The sequence below is a fragment of the Amphibalanus amphitrite genome, unplaced genomic scaffold, assembly GCF_019059575.1.
Source record: "Amphibalanus amphitrite isolate SeventyFive unplaced genomic scaffold, NRLGWU_Aamphi_draft 000957F_arrow, whole genome shotgun sequence".
NCBI classification, from domain to species: Eukaryota; Metazoa; Arthropoda; class Thecostraca; order Balanomorpha; family Balanidae; genus Amphibalanus; species Amphibalanus amphitrite.
The window spans coordinates 244,988-271,535 of NW_024882451.1; the positions used below are offsets into that span (position 1 = coordinate 244,988).

General features: G+C 50.3%; 2 protein-coding genes across 22 annotated transcripts; one reads left to right on the forward strand and one right to left on the reverse strand.

Moving 5' to 3' along the window:
* Nucleotides 1–4: 4 nt before the first annotated feature.
* Nucleotides 5–14,901, reverse strand: LOC122368566 (cytochrome P450 20A1-like). Of its 9 annotated transcripts, none has more exons than XM_043342599.1 (11): nt 14,679–14,713; nt 14,436–14,526; nt 14,115–14,164; nt 12,479–12,794; nt 11,946–12,113; nt 2,826–2,966; nt 2,262–2,476; nt 1,709–1,882; nt 1,223–1,318; nt 951–1,077; nt 5–865 (listed from the first exon to the last, which is right to left on the reverse strand). In XM_043342599.1, exons 1-11 carry the CDS (start codon nt 14,696–14,698, stop codon nt 833–835), a joined length of 1,431 nt encoding a protein of 476 aa, XP_043198534.1. In that variant the 5' UTR covers nt 14,699–14,713; the 3' UTR covers nt 5–832. The 9 variants fall into 9 exon arrangements, with proteins under 9 accessions (XP_043198534.1, XP_043198533.1, XP_043198531.1 ...); XM_043342601.1 differs by lacking the exons at nt 5–865; nt 951–1,077; nt 1,223–1,318; ... (1 more) ...; nt 2,262–2,476; nt 2,826–2,966 and adding exons at nt 7,375–8,237; nt 8,323–8,449; nt 8,596–8,691; ... (1 more) ...; nt 9,588–9,802; nt 10,152–10,292; XM_043342598.1 differs by lacking the exons at nt 1,709–1,882; nt 2,262–2,476; nt 2,826–2,966 and adding exons at nt 9,069–9,242; nt 9,588–9,802; nt 10,152–10,292 and having other exon boundaries at nt 5–1,077; nt 14,679–14,852.
* Nucleotides 14,902–15,191: 290 nt separating this feature from the next.
* LOC122368567 (sentrin-specific protease 1-like) lies at nt 15,192–26,396 on the forward strand. Of its 13 annotated transcripts, none has more exons than XM_043342613.1 (15): nt 15,192–15,241; nt 16,482–16,581; nt 19,145–19,274; nt 19,486–19,617; nt 19,888–20,086; nt 21,316–21,451; nt 21,819–21,891; nt 22,360–22,490; nt 22,775–22,992; nt 23,290–23,401; nt 23,667–23,892; nt 24,162–24,284; nt 24,567–24,707; nt 25,010–25,234; nt 25,449–26,396. In XM_043342613.1, the coding sequence occupies exons 2-15, from the start codon at nt 16,496–16,498 to the stop codon at nt 25,605–25,607; spliced, it is 2,091 nt and encodes a 696-aa protein (XP_043198548.1). In that variant the 5' UTR covers nt 15,192–15,241; nt 16,482–16,495; the 3' UTR covers nt 25,608–26,396. The 13 variants fall into 13 exon arrangements, with proteins under 13 accessions (XP_043198548.1, XP_043198552.1, XP_043198546.1 ...); XM_043342611.1 differs by having other exon boundaries at nt 15,201–15,268; XM_043342608.1 differs by having other exon boundaries at nt 15,201–15,263; nt 16,407–16,581.
* Nucleotides 26,397–26,548: the final 152 nt, after the last annotated feature.

The window sequence follows — 26,548 nt, forward strand, 5'->3', positions numbered from 1 at the left end:
CATAAAACTCACAGCACTTTATTTTAAATGTTCGTCACAAAAATATGCAATCTGTTACAAACCAGGCTTATAAAAGCATAACTGCAACTAACTGGAGCGTTTCAAACGCATGATCACTAAGCTATAAGCAACGCATCTTTAGGGTGCAGGCTACACAGCAAAAATAAACGCAAACCAACAACAAACGTGGAAAAATAGAAGACCTTCAAAGCTCTCCTTCAGCACTGCGCTCTATCTGGCTTGGAAAACAAACGCAGCACATTTAAGGGACCCTGTGATCGTGCCAGTTTTATGTTCTCTCGCTACAGGCTGTCCTCCCAGCAGGGAAGCACGCACAGGTACCCCCGACCGGCCCGGCACCGAACCCAGTCAGTGCGGTCTGTATCAGTCTCAGTCTCAGTCCCAGTCAACCCATTACACTGCTTCCCCACACCCCGCCCCGACAGGTCCAGTCCCAGCCTACTGCAAGTAGCCAATCCGGTCATGGAGTCATCCGTCTCGCTCACTACAAGACTCCAATTCAGTGGGGCCATCAGAGACCTGCCCGGTCCGCCAACTCGGCCGTCCCGGTCAGCCAGTTCCTTCGCCGTTCAGTACTAATGTCCTACCTTCCCACGATTTACACGACCGACGTGCCCTTAACACGGCTACCGTTAGCGGCGACAGATCAGAAACGCGTCACAATGACATGATTCCGCGGTTCGGGAGCTGACTGATGACGTCACAGTACCTCTCAGTGGTGTGACGTCACTGGGCGGCGGCGCGGGGGCTGACGGCCACCCACACGTCCTCCCGCGGTGTGGTGACGTCACATTACCTCTGCAGTATGACGTCACTGGGCGGCGGCGCGGGGGCTGACGGCCACCCACACGTCCTCCCGGGGTGTGGTAACGTCACAGTACCTCTGCAGTATGACGTCACTGGGCGGCGGCGCGGGGGCTGACGGCCACCCACACGTCCTCCCGCGGTGTGGTGACCAGCGTGATGAGCTGCTCGTCACTCTGGTCCGGTAGCAGCTCCAGCTGGGTGGACGGCAGCAGCTGCCGCAGCACCTCCGTCGCCAGATCCTCATACGTGCTGCAACAGTTCAGGAAAAACCTGTTACTGAGGAAATTTGTAAACAAACGCCAGAAGAAACTCGTTATAGTCACGACGCAATATTGTCTTATGGCGTATATGGCGCGAATACATTACAGACCGGCACACTGCAGTTGCGTCTCACCTGATAACACAGTCGATGTCGTCATTTTTGGAGAGGAATGGCAGCGGGTTCATCTCGAGCGCCGGGGTGTCGCCGCTGAACCGAGACGGGTCAAACCTGCCGGGAGGTCACAGAGGGGTGTCACATGGGGAAGAGAAGAGTGGGCATATGAAGATAAACTTACAACAAGGTCCAAGTAATATACCAATATACCCGATAGAGCCGCAGAGGTTACCGTACACAATGACGCAAGCTTGTGACTACCGGTCAAGATGGCTACGTCTGCAAGTGTTACGCATTAAAACGCGTGACACTCCATATTAATGACACAATGTAAAATATTAAATAAAGAAACCCTATCGTCTGTCATGAGTGTAATTTCACCTCAGATACAAAACATCCTCAGCGCGTACATGTATATTTACCATTCCGCTAAATAAAACCATCGTCTTCCAAGCCACCCGACTGCCCCCGCCGACCCTTCCTCCTCCCTGCCGCATCGCTCACTTGCTGGGCTGTTTCCAGCCGTCTCCGGTGTGCGAGACACAGTAGGCGCTGATGATCGGAGTGCGCGCCGGGAGAGTGTGTCCCTCCACAGCCGCCGGAGTACCGTAGCAGCGAGCCGTCAGAGGCACCACAGAGCCGAGGCGCCACGACTCACGGAGCACGCGACCCACCAGGCTGAGAAAACGGGAGAACGGGAGGGGTTATACGTGGCAGTTCTGGGAAAAGCAATGGAAATACAAAACATTACGCGCAACGCCCGGGACGAGAAAACGCCACGAGAAAACGCGGGTGTCATATGCGTGACCCGATATGCACAAAACAGGAGCTTTCCAATGTGAGGGCAAGAAACACCTCGGCATAATTTCAATAGACCCAGTAAACGATAATATTTTGGAAATGAATCTGATGATGCTATTCCTCGTAAATAAATTCCTGTCCTGCGGCCTGCCTGCACTAGGACAAAAATGCCAGCGCAGGTATTCCTCAGCCCTCGCTCCCCGCCCCACCCCACCTCAGCTCTCGCTCTGCCGGGAGTGCGTCACTCATCACTCACCCGTCATCGGTCCTCTCTCCCGTCAGCTGAGCCACCACATCATCCTGCACCGTCTGGTGGCGCGCCAGCTGCTGCAGCGTCCAGCACAGGCCGCTCGAGAGCGTCTCGCAGAAGAACAGGAACAGGGCCAGCAGGTCACTGACCGGAGCGTCCGAGTCACCGGCGGCGCCGCGACCGGCCTGGGTGGACAGCGACACCCACTCCACGAGGGAGACCTGCCCGCGGGCCGGGCAGCCGTCACTGGGCGGGAGGGATAACCGCTACGGTAGACACAGTTCTCACTTCTCAGCGTTCTACTGACACATGAATCGGCACCTCGAGTTCTTACACAGCTGCCAGTATTGTCACTAACTGCCCCGCTCAGATAACAGCGGTTAGTGCTAACTGTCCATACTTCACGACTTTGTTTGTTAATTGAGGCTTTATCGCGTGCCAAATGCTAATGCCATTTTGCGCCCATCATACTTCACAACTCGAGCAGTCCAACTGCCATACCATTAATACCCTTGTCACTGCAGAGCCTTGATCCGGCATCCCTTCTCGCTACCCGGCCTCCGCTCTCACCGTCGATTTGTTCTCCTTGCGGTGTTTGCGCACGATGGCGCCGGCCACGTCGCGCAGAGCGGCCGCCGCCTCTCTCAGGTGATCCTGTTGGCTCTCGTATAGCTGACGGCCGCACGCCTCGCTCGTCACCTCAGCCGTCACCTGATTGGCGTAGAGCACGGTGACGTCACCAATAATAGGCACATAATTAGTTAGTGCAGAATACGACGATGTTGAACAGGATGGCAATGGCGGGTTATTTACATCGTTGAGATGTATACAATTTTAATAAGTAAGGGTAGAATATGCTTAATCTTAGAAAGTTGGTGCCTGTTTTCTACATAACTCATACCTACATGAATAAGCAGATAAGAAGTCACAAGGCACAACCGTGACGTATCGGCTGGGGGCGTTTAACGCCCCCCCCCCCCCAGCAAACGGTGGGTGGCGAAATACCCCAGCAACTGCCGGGTTAAGTTGTGCAATGTGCTTTATATTAACACGCGCACCGACGGGGGTCTGCACCAACTTAGTACCGACGCCCCCCCCCCCCCCCTGAGATCTCGAGAACGAAGCAGGATAGCGACAAGCGGTAAACGGCATCGGATACGCACGGACAAGGTCTACAATTTTTACGAAGGTCGTTTTCAGGTCAGGTCAAAGATGACGTCACAGGGGTCAAAAAGGTCAAAATGGCGGCGCTCGATATTGAGTTTTTCTCGAATAGCTTTCGAATTAGTCAAGATAGGAACAAACTGAGGGCATCATCGTGATCCTCTCGTCAATCCACATCGAATAATATATATGTTGACCTCGAAAGGTCAAGGTCAAAGGTTGACCTCAGGTCACGTGACCTCGAGGTCATCATGCCTATCATTCGATGCGTCTTGACGAGCTGAACACAATGAGACCATCCGCGCGGCTGTATCTTGTTCCTGTACGGAGTTATTGGCAAAAAACCTTTGGTGACCTTTGATGACGTCACATGACCTTACAGCTGCCCAACAGCAAAACAGACCTCAAGGTAGTGAAGGTTGATCGTATATGAAGTCATGTATGGTATATGGGGCCATTCCGACCCGTTTTAGTGGTAAAAACAGGGAGTTGATTTTTCCCCCGTTGACTTATAATGGGGAGGTCGAGAAATTGACCTGACCTTAGGTCACCGAGATCAAAATTCCGAGATATAAAAATTGTAGCTACTAATGACCTAATAACATCCTGCGACTTTCAAAGGCCTCCGACATCTACTGTAGCTCTGGCACGGTGACAAAGTTGCAAAAAAGTGACTTGAGGTTGGGTCATTCAAAGTGACCTGGTGACCTGACCTTAAAAGTTAGGAGGTTCAAACTTGCACAACATGTGTAAAATTGATGAGAGAATATTCGCACCAAATTTCGCGGCGGTACGCGCCGCGGTTTTCCCGCTATTCGCGAAAAACCTCAGGGGGGCGGATATCCGCCCCCCCCCCGTCGGTGCGCGACGGGGGTGCGCGTCGCGGTCCCCCCCGTCGGTGCGCGACTCACTGCTGTGGCAGTGAGCCACAGCAGTTCCGAATATCGCTCTTTTTTATTATAGTCAAAAGTCACAACTGAACTAACTCGCTCCACGGCCTCCTTCAGAGTGCGGCATATCATTCATCTCGGAGTCGGCTAAGAACGTGACGCGGTGGACCACCGAGCCTCCCGCCGTTCTGAGTTCACCAGCACCAGTCAGCTCCGAGCTCTCGACAGCCCGAATCAGTACACCTGGCTCCGACCGCCCCACCGGCCGACCTGCGGTCACGCCGTCCACACCACCTGTCCACACGGCCCACCTGTCCACCTGGTACCACGTGACCGACGCCCACCCCATCGGCCGCTCTCCATCGGACCCACTCGGTCCGTCCGCGGCCGGATCTGAGCAGGGGACGTCTCAGAGCCGGTCCGTGCCGCGGCTGCGGCAGCGGGGGAGGGCCGGCCGGCAGCAGCAGCGACCGGCGCGACTGCCGGCGCGAGCGGCCGACCTCCGGGTGGTCGGAGGAGAGGAGGTGGCACCCGGAGCCTACCCGTGGGCCGCCTTCCTGGTGCTCACCGTCCAGGGTGAGGCCGCCGCACGGGGCGGGGAGGGAGCTTCACCGGACGGGGCGGGGAGGGAGCGGGGTGAGGTCCGGCGAGAGGTCTAGGGTGGGAGCTGTGGAGAAGGGGGCTGGGATGTTAGCGCTCGGTGCCTGACGTATGATTAGATCTTCGGTCGTTTTCACCATCTTTCGGAGTTTCACTAAGTTAAGTTGTGACTGTACCTATTGATAGTCAGACATACCCGATGAATCCGAGTATGATTTTAATCTAATAAAAATGAACTCATTACTGACCTGACATACACCAGTCATGACAGAGCAACACACAGCACGCACCTTTTGTCTCAGTGTGAGAATAACTCTGCCCTGTTTCAGGCCAGGCAGGGTTCATCTGCGGGGCGACCGTCATCAGTCGCAGCTACCTGGTGACCGCCGCCCACTGCGTGTACCGCGCCGACGCCGCCACAGTTCTGCTGGGGTACACCTCGCTCCGGGCACCCGGCCCGCACAGCGTCCAGGTCAGGTCCGCAGCGGCAAGGGGTCGTTATTGGGAGGGCGGCTTGAGTCAGGGCGAACCGAGATTCTGTCGTGACGACGACCTGCAGAGGGCAGGTAAAGGTGATGGTCTGAAGTCAGCTAATCATTACAGCATCAAGTCATGATACTGACCTGAACTCAGTTCACCGACTAAGGAACGGGCAAGAGTCACGTAAGGATTGGCCTGAACGAATAACCGGATTAAATTCAGCACTGCGCACTGATGGCCTGTCTCCCAGCCCCACGACCACCCCGTGTCTCCAGTTTTTATTTTTCTTTGCCTAGGTGCCGGCTGCGGAGGCGGTGGTGCACCCCGGCTGGTCGGCCAGGTTTGTGACACACGACATCGCGCTGCTCCGACTGCAGCGGCCCATTGAATACAGCGAGGCCGTCCGACCCATCTGCCTGCCCACCCGACAGCAGGTCAAACGATACACGTTCATTTGGGGATTATGGACACATCGAGATCATGCAGAATATACTTCTGTGAGGAAATATTCCCGCTCTTTATTTATTTTAAAGTACAACGCTCGTTTTCAGAGTGACTCTTTGTATTACTTATTTCAGAGTGACTCGTTTTCAGAGTGACTCTTTGTATTACTTAAGTATTACTTATCTTTTCCCTTATGTCGTTCAAGGAGTCTTGTTGTATTTTCCTGTCGTGTCCATAACCCACATTACTCTTGTAATATTCACGCTCGACTACAGTCCACTGCACTGGACGACGATACAGCGGGGTGCGCTAACACCGCCGCCTGTCGGTCAGGTGGCTGAACTAAGCCTCTCCTTCCTTCCCCCAGGTGGCGGAGACGTTTGCCGGCGAGCTGGGCACAGTTCTGGGCTGGGGCGGGGGCGGCGCCACGGACGGCGACTCCAAGGGTCGTCTGAGGGCGGCTCAGGTACCCCTGATGGCCAACTGTCGCTGCCAGCTGGTCTGGCCGGTGGTGGTGACGCCGCTGAAAATGTGCGCCAGCGGCCGACTGGGTACCTCCTCCTGCGGGGTGAGTTGGGCGCGGCAGCTCCGAGGTAGGAAAATTGTGCAATGAGGCACATAGGACAGATTGGGGAATTGATGCAGATAGGGCAGTCTCTGTCCAATCTTGCATTCGATTCATTGGTTTCCCTCATAGATGATAGGGGGTGACGAGCCTGGCATCAGTGATCACAGTCCGATCCTCGTTCCATGCATCGCTTGGCGTTCACTCATCTGCAGCACCGCTTATTTTCTCTCCTCTGACCAAGCCCGGCCGTCTCTGACCTCACGCCCCTACCGCAGGGCGACTCTGGCGGCGCGCTGCAGGTGACCTCGGGTCAAGGTCACGCCGTGCTGGTGGGCGTGGTCAGCTGGGGGTCAGCGTTCGGCTGTGACCGGGGCCGACCGAGCGGCTACACACGCGTGACGCCCTACCTCGACTGGATCGAGGCGCAGTCCGGAGTCGCCATACAGCCGTACTGAGTCTCAGGCAAGAGTCGACTCTTCAGGACTATAGAGAGCAGTCGGGAGTCGCCATACAGCCATACTGAGCTTCACGCGAGTCGACTCTCCTGAACTATAGAGAGCAGTCCGGAGTCGCCATACAGCCGTGCTGAGTCTCACGCAAGAGTCGACTCTCCTGGACTAAAGAGAGCAGCAGGGAGTCGCCGTGCAGCCATACTGAGTTCAAGTTAACGCACCGTAAACTGACTCAACAGGACTACAGAGAGCAATATGCATACAGTCGTACTCAGTTTCGCGCTTCGAGTCCTGGAACACAAGGCTGTCGGCCATCAGAGAACCATCTAGGTGCGTGGTTCGTGAGCGCAGGACCGGGGAAAACTGCAATGTCTACCAGTTCCCGGTTCTGACCAGACTGTACGGCCAGTGAAGGAGCCGCGAAGAAGCTGCATTGCCCCAATGTCAGTTACCTACTTGCGTGACCTTTTGTGCGACCATAATTGTGCGGCGCTGAAGTTACCGATTCTTTTAAACACGCGTAAAACTCACAGCACTTATTTTAAACGTTCGTCACAAAATATGCAATCTGTTACAAACCAGGCTTATAAAAGCACAACTGCAACTAACTGGAGCGTTTCAAACGCATGATCACTAAGCCATAAGCAACGCATCTTTAAGGTGCAGGCTACACAGCAAAAATAAACGCAAACCAACAACAAACGTGGAAAAATAGAAGACTTTCAAAGCTCTCCTTCAGCACTGCGCTCTGTCTGTGGCTTGGAACACAAACACAGCACATTTTAGGGACCCTGTGATCGTGCCGGTTTTATGTTCTCTCCCTACAGGCTATCCTTCCAGCAGGGAAAGCACGCACAGGTACCCCCGACCGGCCCGGCACCGAACCCAGTCAGTGCGGTCTGTATCAGTCTCAGTCCCAGTCAACCCATTACACTGCTTCCCCACACCCCGCCCCGACAGGTCCAGTCCCAGCCTACTGCAAGTAGCCAATCCAGTCATGGAGTCATCAGTCTCGTTCACTACAAGACTCCAATTCAGCGGGGCCATCAGAGACCTGCCCGGTCCGCCAGCTCAGCCGTCCCGGTCAGCCAGTTCCTTCGCCGTTCAGTACTAATGTATGTACTCTGTACCCTACCTTCCCACTATTCACACGACCGACGTGCCCTTAACACGGCTACCGTTAGCGGCGACAGATCAGAAACGCGTCACCATGACATGATTCCGCGGTTCGGGAACTGACTGATGACTTCACAGTACCTCTCAGTGGTGTGACGTCACTGGGCGGGGGCTGACGGCCACCCACACGTCCTCCCGCGGTGTGGTGACGTCACAGTACGTGTGCAGTATGACGTCACTGGGCGGCGGCGCGGGGGCTGACGGCCACCCACACGTCCTCCCGCGGTGTGGTGACGTCACAGTACCTCTGCAGTATGACGTCACTGGGCGGCGGCGCGGGGGCGGACGGCCACCCACACGTCCTCCCGCGGTGTGGTGACCAGCGTGATGAGCTGCTCGTCACTCTGGTCCGGCAGCAGCTCCAGCTGGGTGGACGGCAGCAGCTGTCGCAGCACCTCCGTCGCCAGATCCTCATACGTGCTGCAACAGTTCAGGAGAAAACCTGTTACTGAGGAAAGTTGTAAACAAACGCCAGAAGAAACTCGTTATAGTCACGACGCAATATTGTCTTATGGCGAATATGCCGCGAATACATTACAGACCGGCACACTGCAGTTGCGTCTCACCTGATAACACAGTCGATGTCGTCATTTTTGGAGAGGAACGGCAGCGGATTCATCTCGAGCGCCGGTGTGTCGCCGCTGAACCGAGACGGGTCAAACCTACCGGAAGGTCACAGAACAGTGGCAAATGGGGAAGGGCAGAGTGGGCATATGAAGATAAACTTACAGCAACAAGGTCCAAGTAATATACCAATATACCCCATACAGCCGCAGAGGTTACCGTACACAATGACGCAAGCTTGTGACTACCGGTCACGATGGCTACGTCTGCAAGTGTTACGCCTTAAAGCGTGTGACACTCCATATTAATGACCGAAAGTATATTAAATAATGAAACCATGTCGCCTGTGAGTGTAATTCGATCTAAGATACGCATCCTCAGCGCGTATATTACTATTCCGCTAAATAAAACCATCGTCTTCCAAGCCACCCGACTGCCCCCGCCGACCCTTCCTCCTCCCTCCGGAATCGCTCACTTGTTGGGCTGTTTCCAGCCGTCTCCGGTGTGCGAGACGCAGTAGGCGCTGATGATCGGAGTGCGCGCCGGGAGAGTGTGTCCCTCCACAGCCGCCGGAGTACCGTAGCAGCGAGCCGTCAGAGGCACCACAGAGCCGAGGCGCCACGACTCGCGGAGCACGCGACCCACCAGGCTGAGAAAACGGGAGAACGGGAGGGGTTATACGTGGCAGTTCTGGGAAAAGCAGTGGAAATACAAAACATTACGCGAAACCAGACTAGCCACACGAAAATGCGTGCGTCATATGTGTGACCGAAACAGGAGCCTTCCAATGTGAAGGCAAGAAACATCAATACACCCAGTAAACGACAATATTTTGGAAATTAATCTGATGATCCTTAATTCCTCATACACACATTCCTGTCGTACCTGAACTAGCAGGACAAAAATACCAGCACAGGTATTCCTAGGCCCTCGCTCCCGCCCCACACTCAACCCCAGCTCTCGCTCTGCCGGGAGTGCGTCACTCATCACTCACCCGTCATCGGTCCTCTCTCCAGTCAGCTGAGCCACCACGTCATCCTGCACCGTCTGGTGGCGCGCCAGCTGCTGCAGCGTCCAGCACAGGCCGCTCGAGAGCGTCTCGCAGAAGAACAGGAACAGGGCCAGCAGGTCACTGACCGGAGCGTCCGAGTCACCGGCGGCGCCGCGGCCGGCCTGCGTGGACAGCGACACCCACTCCACGAGGGAGACCTGCCCGCGGGCCGGGGAGCCGTCACTGGGCGGGAGGGATAACCGCTACGGTAGACACAGTTGTCACTTCTCAGCGTTCTACTGACACATGAATCGGCACCTCGAGTTCTTACACAGCTGCCAGTATTGTCACTAACTGCCCCGCTCAGATAACAGCGGTTAGTGCTAACTGTCCATACTTCACGACTTTGTTTGTTAATTGAGGCTTTATTGCGTGCCAAATGCTAATGCCATTTTGCGCCCATCATGCTTCACAACTCGAGCAGTCCAACTGCCATACCATTAATACCCTTGTCACTGCAGAGCCCTGATCCGGCATCCCTTCCCGCTACCCGGCCTCCGCTCTCACCGTCGATTTGTTCTCCTTGCGGTGTTTGCGCACGATGGCGCCGGCCACGTCGCGCAGAGCGGCCGCCGCCTCTCTCAGGTGATCCTGCTGGCTCTCGTACAGCTGACGGCCGCACGCCTCGCTCGTCACCTCAGCCGTCACCTGATTGGCGCAGAGCACGGTGACGTCACCAATAATAGGCGCATAATTATAGTTCGTTTTTCTTAAGTTTGCCCCTCACTGTAAACGTCTTTTTAAACACAGCACGAGAATTGCTAGCTGAATTACTGAGAAAACTGGTTGGCGCACATTGATTTCACCAGATTTCACAGACGATCAATTTCATCAAATTTGTTTACTATTTCACAGACTTATAGCTCGTATTTACCCATACCTACAGCTCCACAGTGATAGACGACTTCTCAGGAATTATGTCTGAACTAATTAATAAATTGCACGGCGTTTAACATTAACGTTACATCGTCTGTGTTCAAAACATATTTTGAAAATATTATTCATATCTCCAATACAATGTGCGCCAACCAGTTTTCTCAGTAATTCAGCTAGCAATTCTCGTGCTGTATTCAAAATGACGTTTACAGTGAGGGGCAAACTTAAGAAAAACGAACTATAGTGCAGATTAGCCCGGCAGTTGCTGGGGTATTTCGCCACCCACCGTTTGCTGGGGGGGGGGGGGGGGGGGCGTTAAACGCCCCCAGCCGATAACTCGAGAACCAATAGGCGCAGCGAAACGCACGAGGCGGCAAACGAAAGAACGCGACGAGACGCTTCAGATGAGTACTTTAAAGTTGAATTTTGAGGTCACAGGTCAGGTCAAGGTCAGGTCAAACACCTGAAATCGGGCTTTCAGTAGCATGGACTTCAGGACTTCGCAATGGGCGCCTCCCGTCATAAACTCTGGCAAAACGGTGCACAATCCATCATATAAGGCCTACAAGAGTGTCAGCTCCATGCAGGGGTCAGTCAAGCATAGGTCAGGGTCAAGGTCAGGTCAACCGGGCAGGCACATATCCCCGAAAATAAAAACTGATATTCGCAGCCTGTGACACATGTTTTATGGGTAATTTGGGGCGTAGAACACGATGGTGACATTCATTTTATCATATGTGTACGTGTTTGGCTAAAAAAGTTCAATTTAAGAAATTCATGTATCATGGTCGTGAAGTAGTCACGAGAAATTGCCAAGATTCAGTTCAAGATTTTGGAAAATGCGGAACGATAATCAATAATCGAAGATAGCCATTTGATTTTCCATGGTATTGGCAGTCTAATGGCGTTTACGGCATGTCTATATGTTTATTCTGTGATTTTATATGATTTTTTGAACATATGCCGTTTTTGGTCGAAAACTCAGAAATCATGACGTCACTAAAACCTCGATATCTCAAAAATTTTCCGACCGAGTTTTTTGAAACTTTGTCACAATAAACCTCAATCAATTCCCTACAGGTACCCAAAATTTGGCGCGCCTGCGGCGCGCCGTTTTTATGCTATGGCCCGGCGAAAAAAGTGGGGGCGTTTAACGCCCCCCCCCCCCCAGCAACTCGCGGGTTAGAATACGACGATACGACGCAGGATGGCAATGGTGGGTTATTCAAACCTTTGAGATACAAAATTTTAGTATCTGCAGAATATGCACAATCTTAGAAAGTTGGTGGCTGTTTTCTACACAACTGGCACCTACAATAATCAACAGATAAGATGCCACAAGACACAACCGTGACGTATATCGACATAAAGCCTTTCCTCCCTTCCAAACCCCATCTGTCACATAATGTGCGAGCTCGTACGTACAATCTCATACTCCTGTGCGAAGTTGAGCATGCTCTGTTCGTCGTCCATATGGTGTCCGAAGCAGCAGCGGGCCATCACGTGCAGAGCCAGAGCCGTGGTGTACTGCTGGAGAGAGATGTGCTCTCCGGCTGACAGGGAGCGCAGCTTCTCAGATACCCGGCCGGCCGCCTGGGGTGGCGCAGGGGCGCGTCAGTGGACCTCGATAAGGCCGCCTGGTTTGAGGAGTGAGGATGATTGGCCTAAAGGGACAGGCAGGATGACGGTGGCATAGAGAAAACTGATGAATCGATTTGTGGAGTCTCGTTGGTACACACTTGAATATTAGGGATTACGTGGCTCAATTGGTCACATTATTATCCATAAAACTCAAACTATGATTCAAAACTCAATCGTTTTTAAAACTCAAATACTGATTCAAAATCGCACCAAACAAGTCCGATTTGCGTTCGTTTCACCACTCATCCTCATTCCTACATCAACCCCTCCCCTCCCTGCCCCAATGGACATCCTCCCCCTCCCACCTCTATCCTCACCTCCGCGGCGGCCTCCCGGTAGACGGCGCGGCACTCGTCGCTGAAACCCTGCTGGTAGAGCCGCCAGCGGCGGGCCGTCTCAGCGGCGTCTGCCCAGACGATACTCTCCCGGCCCAGCAGCGGCCGCAGGAACTCGAGGTACATGTCCGGCCGCTGGGCGGCGCCACTGTGCTGCTCCAGTAGCGCCGCCGAGCCGACACTGATGACCAGCTGCGACCCGAGGTGGAACGAGACCAGCGGTCCGTACTGGGCATGCAGCTCGCGCAGGTACTCGCCGAGACCGCCGGCCAGCTCCAGGTCCGTCAGGTTACCATCGCTGGTGGAGAGACATCGAGCGTTACCATCGCTGGTGGAGGGACATAGAGTGTTACCATCGCTGGTGGAGGGACATCGAGCGTTACCATCGCTGGTGGAGGGACATAGAGTGTTACCATCGCTGGTGGAGGGACATCGAGCGTTACCATCGCTGGTGGGGGGATATCGAGTGTTACCATCGCTGGTGGAAGGACATAGTGTAACCATCGCTGGTGGAGGGACATAGAGTGTTACCATCGCTGGTGGAGAGACATCGAGTGTTACCATCGCTGATAGGAAAGCAGATAAGTAATTTACATTGCTGGTGAGTGGTATAAGAACACTCAGACACTAAACAGAGGTTTAGATATTGCTAAAAAGAAAGGATGTGGTGTTTTTTAACATCCAAAGAGAAAAACTACCATCTGAAAAGAGACTCAACTCCATGAAACATATGGGGTGTGAACATCATTGACAAAAAAGAAATAAAGTGTTTTGACTAAATCAAAAGAAAACATGAACAGGGATGGGTGTAGGCCATAGACTACTTAGACATGGGAAAGCTGACAGGTTAAAGGTAGACTGCCACCTTTTTTCCACAAAACGGTTTTCACTAGAGCTGAGCCACCTATGTCCCAGACTGAAGTCGGTTTTCCGAAATTCGAACCCGTTTGCGAGAAATCGGAGACCAAAGTTCAGTTTGATGCCATTTTTTTAGTCCAAGAAAACCGACATCTCTACTGTTTATCGATAACTTTGAAACATGAATTTTCTTATCTTTTGGTAAATATATGCCAAAACTTTGATTGTTTCGAGATCAGAGAAGAATTTTGGAGTGTCAAAATAAAAGTTAAACTTATATATTCAGTAGTTCATTTTTTCCAAAAAAGTGTGGGAAATGGGGTTTAACATGGGCCAGACCCATTCCAAATGAGCCATGATTTTTTTAATGTTTTACGAACTTAAATGCAAAATAAATTAAACATGGCCAATTTCTCATGAAATCATATATAAGTAAATTATAAAATACCTTACTTTTTCAAATAAAATGTAATAATCTTATGACCTTGAAGTCTAGTGATGTGTAAACATTGTCGCTAGACATTAACCGATTGATAATTGTATGAAAATCGACAATTTTTTTCGCGATTCACGTGATGATACTTTGTCAGGTGAATTCTAAAATTTTGTTTTGTCCAGGGAATAAATCATAGGCCGATCTGAGAAAACTTTTTGAAGGTGGCAGTCTTCCTTTAATAAGTCAGCCATACCATTCCTTTGTCTCCACTCTGAGGTATCATGACTAGGAAGCTGTTCATTAGTCTCAAGAGTTGAAACTTGCCTGGAACTTGATGGAGGAGGCCCTGGCACTGTAGTATCCCGAGTGGCACTCTGGAAAAGCAGCACTTTCTCAGAAAAAAACAGTGGTACCACTTGAAAGCATGAGTCCTGATACAGTATGATACAGCATATGAGGTAAGGTGCTTTATACTGATATTTTATCACATCATAATCACTCAAACTGCACAACAAAAAAGCATTCACAACTACCTAAGAGATCCTTACTGCCCACAAATCATTCATCAATGAAATTGGACTCTGTATCAGTATTACAATTGTCATGATTGTAATGGCCCTTACCAGTTAACAGGAATGCACTTACTGGGTAAATATATAAAATTACAAACAGAAGAAAAGTTATAAACACAACCGCAAAGATCACCAATGCAATCAGCATCTTTCCTTGCAAGTATCTGAAAAACAGGCACAAATTAGCAGGCTATAAACAGAACAGTCAGCCAGAAAGCCATAAAATTAGGACAAGAGTATGCTGAACACCACAATTGTTATAGGCAAAGTTGGTATTCCGAAAAACTTATCAACATTGCACTGTGATATTGATTACCTATTGATTATCATTGGCATGTTGATGTAACAAAATGCAGTGGAATCAGAAATCAGAATCACAATGAATCAAGTTTTGAAAGACTTAAGGACCAGCTTAAATAAAAATAAAACATTAAAATGCAAAATCTTAAAAACCAAAATTGGTAGGTGGGTAAGTACCTATCAAAATATCACGAGAGACATCAGACACCTTCAACATCACAACAACGAATGATGTTTGGGTTTGGCTGAAAGCTGAAACGCAAAAATGTAAAATATTTGTAGAATATTGACGTCATAAATCTTTAGCTGTCCTCTTGAAGATGAAGAAACTGTAAACAATTTTTAACAATTATTATTGAAGTGTTTCTCCGAAATCTATTTAAGCAGCAAATTTTGTGAACAGTTTTATGCGTTGAGCTCTCAAAAAACATCAAAAAAATTACGATTGTCATACGGGTGATTAGTCTTGTGACGTATTGGGTAACAATTTATCAGAAACTTATCGTTGATGCTTGAATGGCGGCATTCAAGGCGCCATTTATCGTCGCAAATCTTCGGGGCCGGCGCAGGCCGGCGGCTGTTGGAATCCCTTGGATATTTTGTTAGGTTTTGATTTTATTAGTCGTTTGTCATTTATCGATTAAAGTGCTGTTGGGAGAGCATATTGATATTGTTTTGGTGCATAGGATATTATTCATTCTTTCGGTACATATTTTGATGCCTTTGGTCGCCGCGCTAGTCCCAGTCGGCAGTCCTAAGGGCTATTTCAGTTGGGCAAACTAGACCTTTGGAATCAAAATATGGAGGCATCAAAAGATTGATTCCTTATGACCATATTTGGGCATAAATGCAGACCATTGCTAACTTACCAATCACATAAAAATAAGAGAGTGTTTCAAGAAGGAGCATGCCTGATCTTGAACAGAAATGTTTAAACTATCTCCTAAGCAAAATAATATTGCTCCTATCATAACAATTTGATTTCTATAGGTAGTGAAAGGCAATCAAGGAATTGATTCACTTTAAACAGATAATCATAATATTGATTCCCCATCAGCTGGCTAATCATTATTTTGATTCACAGGTAATGTTAAGAGATAGGCAACAATGACTTGCAGGAATACATCATTTATCTTGCTACTGTTCTCATTTAGTGGTATCCTCAGCACCACAACAGATACCTATAGCATTGTTGTAGTTAACCTTCACTACATTTGATAACAATTCACAATTTTTAAATGTCAAGAATACAAAAACTGAAGCAACAGGTAAAAACCATATAATAAATATAAAAGCACTACAACAATGATGATAAGGGGTTTGAAAATTTCATTTTGCCATTTTACACAAATACTAATTGTTTAGTATGCAATTCATGATACAAAAATAACATACAGTGTGATTTCCTCAAAACAGCTTTTACGTGATGGACAGTGGCTCTGTCTTTTTCCCATTCACAAGGCCAAAGGGACAATTTCTTAGTTTTGAGGTAACACTTTTTGGAAAGCTACCACATTTTTCTACCTTTTTTAAGAAAAATCTCACCGTCATGGGCCTTTTATCAACCGTAATGATACATTTGAAGTCAAAAGTGTACCCAAATGAATCAAAAAATTGATTCCATGCCCATATTTGGTCATGGCTCCTCCCACTAGAATCAAATTATTGATGCCTCCATATTTTGATTCCAAAAGTCTAGTTTGCCCAACTGATTTACGCAAAGAACGCTATTCCATTTTATCAGTACCTAGATACCAACTGACAAATCACTTATATTAATATTTCAATTTATTCCCATTTTTCTCATTCACCATTACAGTTAAGATCTAAGTCATGCTCTCAAGCATAGTCAAAACATTAAAAAGTTATGTATTTTCAACAACAGACCAAATACAAATAGTCGCAGGGAAGAGAGGCAGGTAGGTGGATTTTGTTGTCAAGCTGATACGTAACTTTCAGATTGTTGATATTCATTATCATTATTTGGTTTCATATAATATAACATACTTTTGTCAATATTTATTGTGGCTAAGTGGGTGTGGGCTGGTGCAAATTTGCCACCATAGGACAAGGCGGTATCGGTAACCCTGGCGTCACCGGTAGCGTTTTCGTTCAAGGTTAAGGTTTCCTGTATTAGGCCGCCCTGCCAGGCCGAAGCATGCCGTGACGTCACTGGGTAAGAGAAGATAACGTAAAGAACGACTCAGGCAGACTCAAACTGACTCAGGCAGACTCAAACTGATTCAGATCGACTCAGACTGACTCAAACTAACTCAGACCGACTCAACCGACTCAAATCGATCGACTCAAATCGATTCCGAACGACTCAGACCGACTCAGAAAGACTCAGACCGATTCAGATCGACTCAGACCGACTCAGATAGACTCAGAATGACTCAAACTGACCCAGAACAACTCAACCGACTCAAATCGTTCCGATCGATTCAGACAGACTCAGAACGACTCAGGCAGACTCAAACCGACTCAGGCAGACTCAGACCGACTCAGATAGACTCAGAACGACTCAAACTGACTCAGACCAACTCAACCGACTCAAATCGATTCCGATCGACTCAGATAGATTCAGAACGACTCAGACAGACTCAGGCAGACTCAAAACGGCTCAGGCAGACTCAGAACGACTCAAACTGACTCAGACCAACTCAACTGACTCAAATCTATTCCGATCGACTCAGACAGATTCAGAACGACTCAGACACTCAGTCAGACTCAAACCGGCTGAGGCAGACTCAAACCGACTCAGGCAGACTCAAACTGACTTTTGCAGACTCAGACCGATTCAGATCGACTCAGATAGACTCGAACGACTCAAACTGACTCAGACCGACTCAACCGACTCAAATCGATTCCGATCGACTCAGACAAACTCAGAACGACTCAGACAGCCTCAGACAGACTCAAACAGACTCAGGCACACTCAAACTGACTCGACCGACTCAAACCGATTCAGGTCTGATGAATCAGGTCAAACCGATGGGTCTGTCTGAGTCGGTCTAAATCGGTTTGAGTCAGTTGAGTCGGCTTGAGTCTGCCTGAGTCTGTCTGAGTCGATCGGAATCGATTTGAGTCGGTTGATTCGGTCTGAGTCAGTTTGAGTCGTTCTGAGTCTAGCTGAGTCAGTCTGAGTCGATCTGAATCGGTTTGAGTCGGTCGAGTCAGTTTGAGTCTGCCTGAGTCTGTTTGAGTCGTTCCGAGTCTATCGGAGTCGATCGGAATCGATTTGAGTCGGTTGAGTCGATCTGAGTCAGTTTGAGTCGTTATGAGTTTATCCGAGTCGGTCTGAGTCGATCTGAATCGGTTTGAGTCGGTCGAGTCAGTTTGAGTCTGCCTGAGTCGGTTTGAGTCGTTCTGAGTCTGTCTGAGTCGATCGGAATCGATTTGAGTCGGTTGAGTCGATCTGAGTCAGTCTGAGTCGATCTGAATCGGTCTGAGTCTGCCTGAGCCGGTTTGAGTCTGCCTGAGTCTCTCTGATTCGTTCTGAGTCTGTCTGAGTCGATCGGAATCGAAATGAGTCGATCGGAATCGATTTGAGTCGGTTGAGTCGGTCTGAGTTAGTTTGAGTCGGTCTGAGTCGATCGGAATCGGTTTGAGTCGGTCGAGTGAGCTTGAGTCTGCCTGAGTCGGTTTGAGTCTGCCTGAGTCGTTCTGAGTCTGTCTGACTCTCAGTCGATACTGATAGCGTGGTACGTTATCTTCTCTTCCAGTGACGTCACAGCATGCTTCGGTCTGGCATGGTGGCCTAATACAGGAAACCTTAACCTTGAACGAAAACATTACCGGTGACGCCAGGGTTACCGATACCGGACAAGGCTAGGTAGCATCACTTTGTAAACTGTGTCAGTGTTGCCATGGTACTGTTTCATGGATGCGGTGACTGCTGCCAGCACATTTTGTGAGCTGATTTCATAGATTTTAGTCAAACAGCTCAATATTGGAGTGTCCAAGTTTGTTGATGTCCCTATGCTATAATTGATGGGTAAATGTGTAGATAAAGTAGGTACGATGAAGTTATAAAACATAATTTAACCTGACCTAACCTAACCTACTGAATGACAACCTTGAACCTACCAACCCACAACCTACAATCTACCAACCTACAACCTGGCACCATCTGTCAAATCTTGAATTTAGCATGCATAGCCCATGTCAGTTTTGGCAGGCTGTTATTTTTCATGTCTGCAGTTACATTTTTCAATTGGCTGGTCAATCTTGTAGGGGCGTAAAGGTCTTTAAACAGTCACTGTAGCTTCTTTCACGTTTTTTCTTGTGACTTTTTCTGTTGGCCATCCTGGCCTTTGACTCTTCAGTGCTCCCTCCTCATTGGCAATTGGAGATGTCTGTCCCATTCTTCCTATCCACATTTGTAGTTTCTAACCCCCCAATCTTTCACTAGCTGCTTGATCTTTCCTTTGCTTGGTGCCTTGCTAAAAATGACTCACAGTCGGCATTTGTGTTTTAAAGGGACGACAGTGATGACTCTGAACCGGGCGAGTTGGCTAAGCGGCTGTGCACCATGACAGAGAGGAACATGTCGGCCAGACACCGTTCGGAAGCCACCCAACTGCATGGACCGTCAACTAGCAAGGACCATGTGAGCCTCACAGAGACGCGGCTACTGGTTGATTTGGTTGAGTCTTGGTATAACTGGTTTGTTTTTATTGTTATAAAATATTATTTGAAGCATTGTGCTTCGTTTTGCTGTCTATTAAAACTGTTAGTACTTTTGCTGTTCTTGCTGAGTTCTCCTTTCCCACCACTCGAGGATTATCACTGTCCGTCTCATTTCCTTCTGACGTCCACAGGAGGTGGAGGTGGTGTCACAGCGCGCGGCGCCGACGGCCGGCGAGCGGCGCATCTGCTCCCCGCGCCGGTCCGGCCGCCGGCTGACCGACCCGCCGCCGCGCCCGCCGACGCCGCCAGCAGACGGCAGACAGGTGGGTGGATGGGACGGGAGGCGGGTCGGTAGCTTATTGGAGGGCAAACACATCGATAGATGGGTGGGTAGCTCGGTTAATAAATGAGTGAGTCGGTAAATGGGACGGGAGATGAGTTAGTAGACTTTCCAGTACACACCAGGACGATTGATGAGTTGGGAGATAGATTAGATCAACCGCTGATTAAGTATCTTCGGTGCTGGTTCGTTTGCACAGCTAAATCGGTAGAGACTTGGTACCTACGATTCTGAAGGTAATTATTGTTCCCAGGTGCCCATTCTGGTGGAGAGGACCAACCGCGTGATACCGATCACGGTGGAGCGGCGCCCGTCGGACGTAAAGGCTGGCGAGGCCGCGCCGCCCCGGCCCGCGCCCGCTCAGAAGGGCGCCACGGCCGCGACCTCGAACGGCGACGACGATGTGGTCGTTATTGAACAGAAGGTGAAGAATGGATCGGCCAACAGCAGAGGTGAGTGGCGGCTACCAGCCAGATATTTTCAGACTGCGTAAGAACCTCATATTGGGTTTGAAGGCTGATTTTGCTTGCTCTAATTTCATCATATTCATTTTATGTTTCGAAATGGTTTCGATAGTGTACGTAATTCAATTCGAGGGTCGTTCCAAAAGTAATGCCTCCTATTTTTTAACTCCGCCCCAAATGCTCGGAGGGCGTTGAAATTTGCACCGTATCATGACTTAACCTTAACTCGCATGTCTTTAAATTTTCATTTATCTATCACAGCTATTTACTGCGTGACGTCTTGGTAAACGAAGTTCATCATGGAAACTCGTCAGAAGCAGAGATGCGTCATTGAATTCCTTCACAGGGAAGGGAATGCACCCATCGACATTCACCGACGTTTGCAGGTCTATAGAGCAGACGCGGTGGATGCGAGCACAGTTAGCAGATAGGTCCGTCGCTTTGAGAGCGGTGAAAGTGATGTCAAAGACAAAGCACGCTCCGGACGTCCGCGCACCGGGCGCCAGCAGGCAAAGTGATGTGCACCGTCTTCTGGGACAGGCAATGTGTCATCCTCTTGGATTTCCTGGAACCAGGAGCGACTGTAAACTCTGACAATTACGTTGAAACGTTGACAAAACTGAAGGCCCGGATAGCCCACGTAAGGCCAGAAAAGAGAAGCATTCTGTTTGCAACATGACAACGCTAGGCCACACACGAGTCTGAAGACCACAGAATGTGTGGCAAAGTTCGGCTGGACATGCTGCCACGCCCTCCTTATAGTCCTGACCTGGCACCGTCCGACTTCCACTTGTTCGCGCCTCTGAAAGACGGCTTACGTGGGCAGCACTTCCCAGACAACGACGCCGTCATTGCCGCCGTGAAGAAAAGGACCACCTCGGCGGGCGCTGACTTTTACGAGCGAGCCATCAAGGCTCTCGTTCAGTGCTGGCAAAAATGCATTGATAGTAGTGGTGACTACGTAGAAAAATAAGCGTAGAACAAAAACAGTATGTTCGTTTTAATAACGCCACCCCCATCTTCCAATCTCATCAACTTTTTGAGTTAAAAAATAGGAGGCATTACTTTTGGAACGTCCCTACTGCTTACCAGATTTCTTTTCCTTTAGTTTTTTTTTTAATATGTTTGTGTCCGGCCACGCGTACTTCCTGTCTTCATATTTTTAGCCAGAGGCATTGTTTTAGAGGCGGTGGCACTTGTGTGGCTTATTCCCTCAGGGGCGACTCCGAGGAGCGACTTTGCGGGCGTGCGCAGCTTCCGTCAGATGCTGGAGACGGGCCGAGTGGCCGGCAGAAATTCGCCTCTGAGACGCCAACAGCAGCAGAAACAGGAGCAGCGCTCGCCGAAACAGCAGTAGGTGGCCTCTGCTTCTCCTAATTCGCCTCCCACACAATAATACACACGCGCTACCCAGCCCAGAATGAACAGAAACCTTCAGCTTATGTTTCGGTGCGATGGCCTTCAGAAAAGGAACAAGCCATTAGCCAAGAGCTGGTCAATCGGTTGTCTTTACTCATGCTATGCTACTGGCATAATTTTTAGCTCGGGCATGTTTCGAGTAGTGACTTGATTCGTGGATTCTATGTCTAGATGATTCAGTTTGTGGTCAGTGAGCAGTGTGCTAATTAAATTGAGACCGTCTTTCATAATTAAAACCCAGTGGTATGGATTAGAATTATTAAGACAAACCCCCGTTTCTAACGTCTTTGTTCGGTTACAGGACTCTTTACGACAAGCTTATGGGCATCGCGCCCGCCAAGAGCATCAAGCGGGGCATCTCAGCCACGCTCAACGTAAGTGTTGTATACGTTCATGGCGTGTGTTCGCGAGCGTGGTCATCTTCTACCTGTATAAAGGGGTTTCTGTGTTGCTCCGCTTTTCGTTTGTTTTGTTGTAAGTCTGATACCTGATTGCATCTGTAGCCTTGGATTAATATTTTGGCTCGAGCCGCTTCTATAGCTTACCATTAGAGTATCGGTTTTATAACGTTATTTTTATTTTATTTTCTGAAATGTTGTTAACCTCTTCGTAGCATCGAAAATCGCAATCACTCGATTATTTCTGATCGTTGTACGCCATGAGTTTAATATTCGGCGAGGGAGAGATTATGGGCATGTGCCATGTACTGTCCCTTACAACATACTATAAGACAAGTCCTGTTGTGTATTGTTACGTTCGTACAGTGTGCGCATATCCCGTGCACTGCCCCGTTCTGAACTCTTTCTGCCTCCGCTCACCGCCCCCGGTCGTTCTCCCGCCAGTGTTTTCGACTGGACGAGAAGCGCCGCTACCAGCAGCTGCTGTCCGACTTTGCCGGCGCCGGCAGCGTGCACTCTCTGTCGCTGATCAGTGAGCCCTCTTTCCGCACCAGGTCTCTGCTCGCCTCCACATCGTGAGTACGGCATTACGCGCTCTCGGGTGTGTGGGTTTTCTGGGAGACTTTCCGGTGAGGTTTTGTTCGTATTGTTTAGCTGTTTTGCTGACTAAATTATTGTATCTTTCGCATAAGTCATACTGGTGACTGTTTTTCGCGCAGTCGCAGCTGAAAAGACCAATGGAGTAACATGTCAATGTATTCCTTCAAAGTACATCTGTGAGCCTCCTGGATTGTCTGATGTGGATGCAGTGTTTCGATGTTCGTTAATCAGTCTAACCTACCCAACCCGCCCCCTCCAGGATGGGTCGCACTCCGGCGGCGCTGCGGCGCGACCGTCTGGGCCCGGCCTCCACCTCCGAGCTGGCGCGCCGCGTCTCGCTGGTTGACCTAGTGTCTACAGGCAGCGAGAGTAACAGTTCGGCTGCGGGCCGGCGTCCGCCCGCCGCGCTCCCCGCCGCCTCAGCTCCAGTGGTGGTGCTCAGTGGCAGCGAGGGCGACTCACAGCCCACCAGTGCAGGTGAGCTGACCTTTGGGAGAACGAGGGAGAGGGGAGCGAGGTCAGCAAGGGAGAGTTTGGGATTGGGTGTTCGATATTTCCAGATGCGAGATATGTCACGGTGGTTATATGTTCGGTGACACACCTGGGCTGACCTAAGTCACATCTTCGCGGCGTGTCAGGCGTCAATTGCTCTGTGTCACCGACAGTCAGGTGATGTCGGTGTGTCCGTACTCCTTTGACACGCCACTGTAACCCGATTAGGGTCACGTTAGTATGCCAGTTTTCGCTAACGGGAGCGGTGTCGATCTCCGACAGTGGTGTCGGACGATGACAGCGTCGTGGTGGAGAAAGTGGTCCCTGCGCCGGCGCGCAAGAAGACCCAGCTCGATGAGGACATCAGTCGGCACCTCAAACACTTTGCCGAAGTGTGAGTAGCGGTTGTCGCGCAATATTTAGGACGCTTGTCATGATTGTGCTGAGCTGCTGGATATTAGAATAGCTATGGACTATCACTGTTAAGTGCTTAACCATCAACGCGTGCGGACACTCGGTGTGTATTACTTTGGCGAAAATTTTATACATTCTAGTTTCTCGCTCTTGAACCATTATCTTCGACTCTGTGTATGTGTGTTTCATTCTTCTTTCTACCTGTCATGACAAAGGCCTCTCCTTCACTCCCTTGGTCCCCGCAGCCGGGAGAGTTACGCGGCCTCTGAGCGCGAGCGACGCCGGCGGCTGGCCGAGGAGGAGCAGCGGGGCGCCATCTCGCGGCTCAACCACGCCGAGTGGGAGCGCCACCTGGCGCAGCGTCTGCGGCGCCAGATGCGCGTGACGCAGCGGCTGGCGCTCCCGGCAGAGGAGGAAGAGGAAGAGGAAGAGGAGGAGGATGCCCTGCCCGAGCTGACGGCAGAGATGGAGGTGGGCACTGGGCAGTGGGAGCGGGTTCTGAACACCATGCAGCTGATGCTATGGAAGGGCGACCCGTGAACTGATCAATGGAAAGGAGTGGGAACGGCAATGTTCTTTAAAAAAATGTCAGTAGCTATTTGTTGCCAAAATTCTAGCGGGTATTCTATGTGCTGAAAAATGTTGAATTCTGACTGACACGCATTGCCAGTGTGATTGGCCCTGGTGCTCTCCGCCCCAGTGAGTTGGATTACCTCTATCCCATCTGGTGTGACCGGCAGGGGGTGATCTCTGCGGCGCTGCGCCCGTCGCCGCCTAACGAGCTGATGGCCGAGGCATTCAACCAGCGCGTTACCCGACACGACCTGCAGACGCTGAAGAGTCTCAACTGGTTGAACGACGAGGTGAGACATACGGACGGGCTCTCACCACCGGGAACCGACGCCCGATCAGCTGAATTGCGGAGTTTGGATAGTCTTTATACTGATACGGGGTTTTGAGTGGCGATTTTGGACTGTTTGATAAACCATATGTATTGATGAAGAGGTCTAAAATAAGAGAATGGGAAATCACCGGCACTATTTTACATTATGAGGTCATACTAATCGATAGTGTGTCTCATCAGTTGATAAGCAGACTGTGATTACTCGTATATTCGCCTTTCACTTATCGTTCTTTGTACGTAGGTCATCAACTTCTACATGAACCTGGTGATGGATCGGAGCAAGACCAACGAGAAGCTGCCCAAGGTCTACTGCTTCAATACGTTCTTCTACGGCAAGATTGTCTCCCAGGGACACAGCTCCGTCAAAAGGTGGACCAGGAAGGTACGGACTTCTCGGGAGCGGCATGGCAATGATGGAGATTGATATGACTGTTGCGATGGTTGCGACTAAGATTCGTCTCTCGCATTGACAATCGCATACCAGTTAATGTAAGTCATCAGATGATGGTTGCGTCCTCTTATCATGAAGGAATTCTTTCTTTGGCGCAGAGTATGCAGTGCACGCGATGTTCCACATATCCCATCTGCAGCAATTGCGTATGCACCATCTGTCTTCGGGCATGTCGTGCAGCAGCGAACCTCACTAATCGGACAGTATGACATTGAGTGACCTCCTACCAACAGGTGGACATTTTCGCCCACGACCTGCTACTGATTCCCGTTCACCTGGGCATGCACTGGTGCCTGGCCTGCGTGGACCTGCGGCGCAAGGCGGTCCGCTACTTCGACAGCATGTTGGGCAACAACAACCGCGGCCTGGACGCCATCCTGCGCTACCTGCGCGACGAGCACGCCGATAAGAAGAAGCAGCCGCTCGACACAAGTGACTGGCAGGCCGTCAATGAAAAGGTGAGGGCCGAAATCACTGGTGTGGGGGAGGTTGGGGAAACTTCTTGTGGTGTGAAGGAGTGGTGTCATGGGTCAGCGATGGTTCTTGTGAAAAGTTTTGTGCTATTACAAAGGCGAAAGTACTTTTTGAAGTCCCGCTTGATATGTTTTTTATCGCTCCCCGACTTTCCAGATGACCGCCGCTCACCAGTTCCGCCCGCTGTGTCTGTTACAGGAGATCCCTCAGCAGATGAACGGCTCCGACTGCGGCGTGTTCGCGTGCAAGTTCGGCGAGTACCTGTCGCGAGACGCGCGGCTCTCCTTCACACAGGAGCACATGCCCTACTTCCGACGGCGCATGGTCTATGAGATCGTCAACAAGAAGCTGCTCTAGCGGTTGCTGACGACGTGTGGGGTCGGGATGGAGGGGAGAACAGTGTTTCATGGGGGGAAGGGTAGTGGTCGGGTGGATACAAAAGTCGTTTTTCGTGTGGAGTGGAGAAACGACGCGAGAAAGACGGTAACCGCCCGAGGCGCGATTATGTGCTTACCTCTGTGTGTCTTCGTACACGACACATGAAGTGTCGGGCCGGCCGTGATGTGCATCGGACGTCGTCGACTGTCGTGCTGGTAGCTTATCGGTACCGGTCATCGTATCCCATCCCGCGGCCTAGGACCGACACGTCAATTATTTTCATGTTGCTGGGGCCTCCTCAGAGGTGTTGTGAAATGCGTCACTGGCGAGTAAGACCTTCGCCTCCATCGTGAAACTCGTAAAGTACCTAAGTGGTGCGTGATTGTCTAGGCTGCAGCTGTTGTACCGAACGTTCGTTAGTATCTCTTCCATGGACAAAACTGGTGATTGTTCGTTTTTTTCGACTTATTTGTACTTCTATGGTCGTCCGTTCTTGCGTCATTGTTTCGTCATACACATAGGCCTGCGCTGTGCCGCCATTCCCATACGTGCTTCAGGAAAGAGAAGAGAAAGAATTGTATGCGCCTTGTGATCACAATATGGTTCAGTCAGTCAAAAGTTTGTATCCTTTTTGGATGGTATGTCTTATGTTGTGCTGAGCGTCCAACATAGTATGCCTATGGCCACATCCAGGCTATCCTACGAGTTGGAGTTAGTGGTTCACAAAGTGGTGACCTGTAACTGAAAATAAAGGCAAGTTTTGGAAAACAGTTTACGAAGTACGGTTGTTCATGTCTTACTGCATATCGTGAACTATATTTGATGGAGTTCTAATGCAACCGACCTGCAGTTCAAGCCTCAAGGTATGACTAAGCGCTAAAAACATTGGTAAAATTAGGTTGCGGGCGGGCACGGGCGCA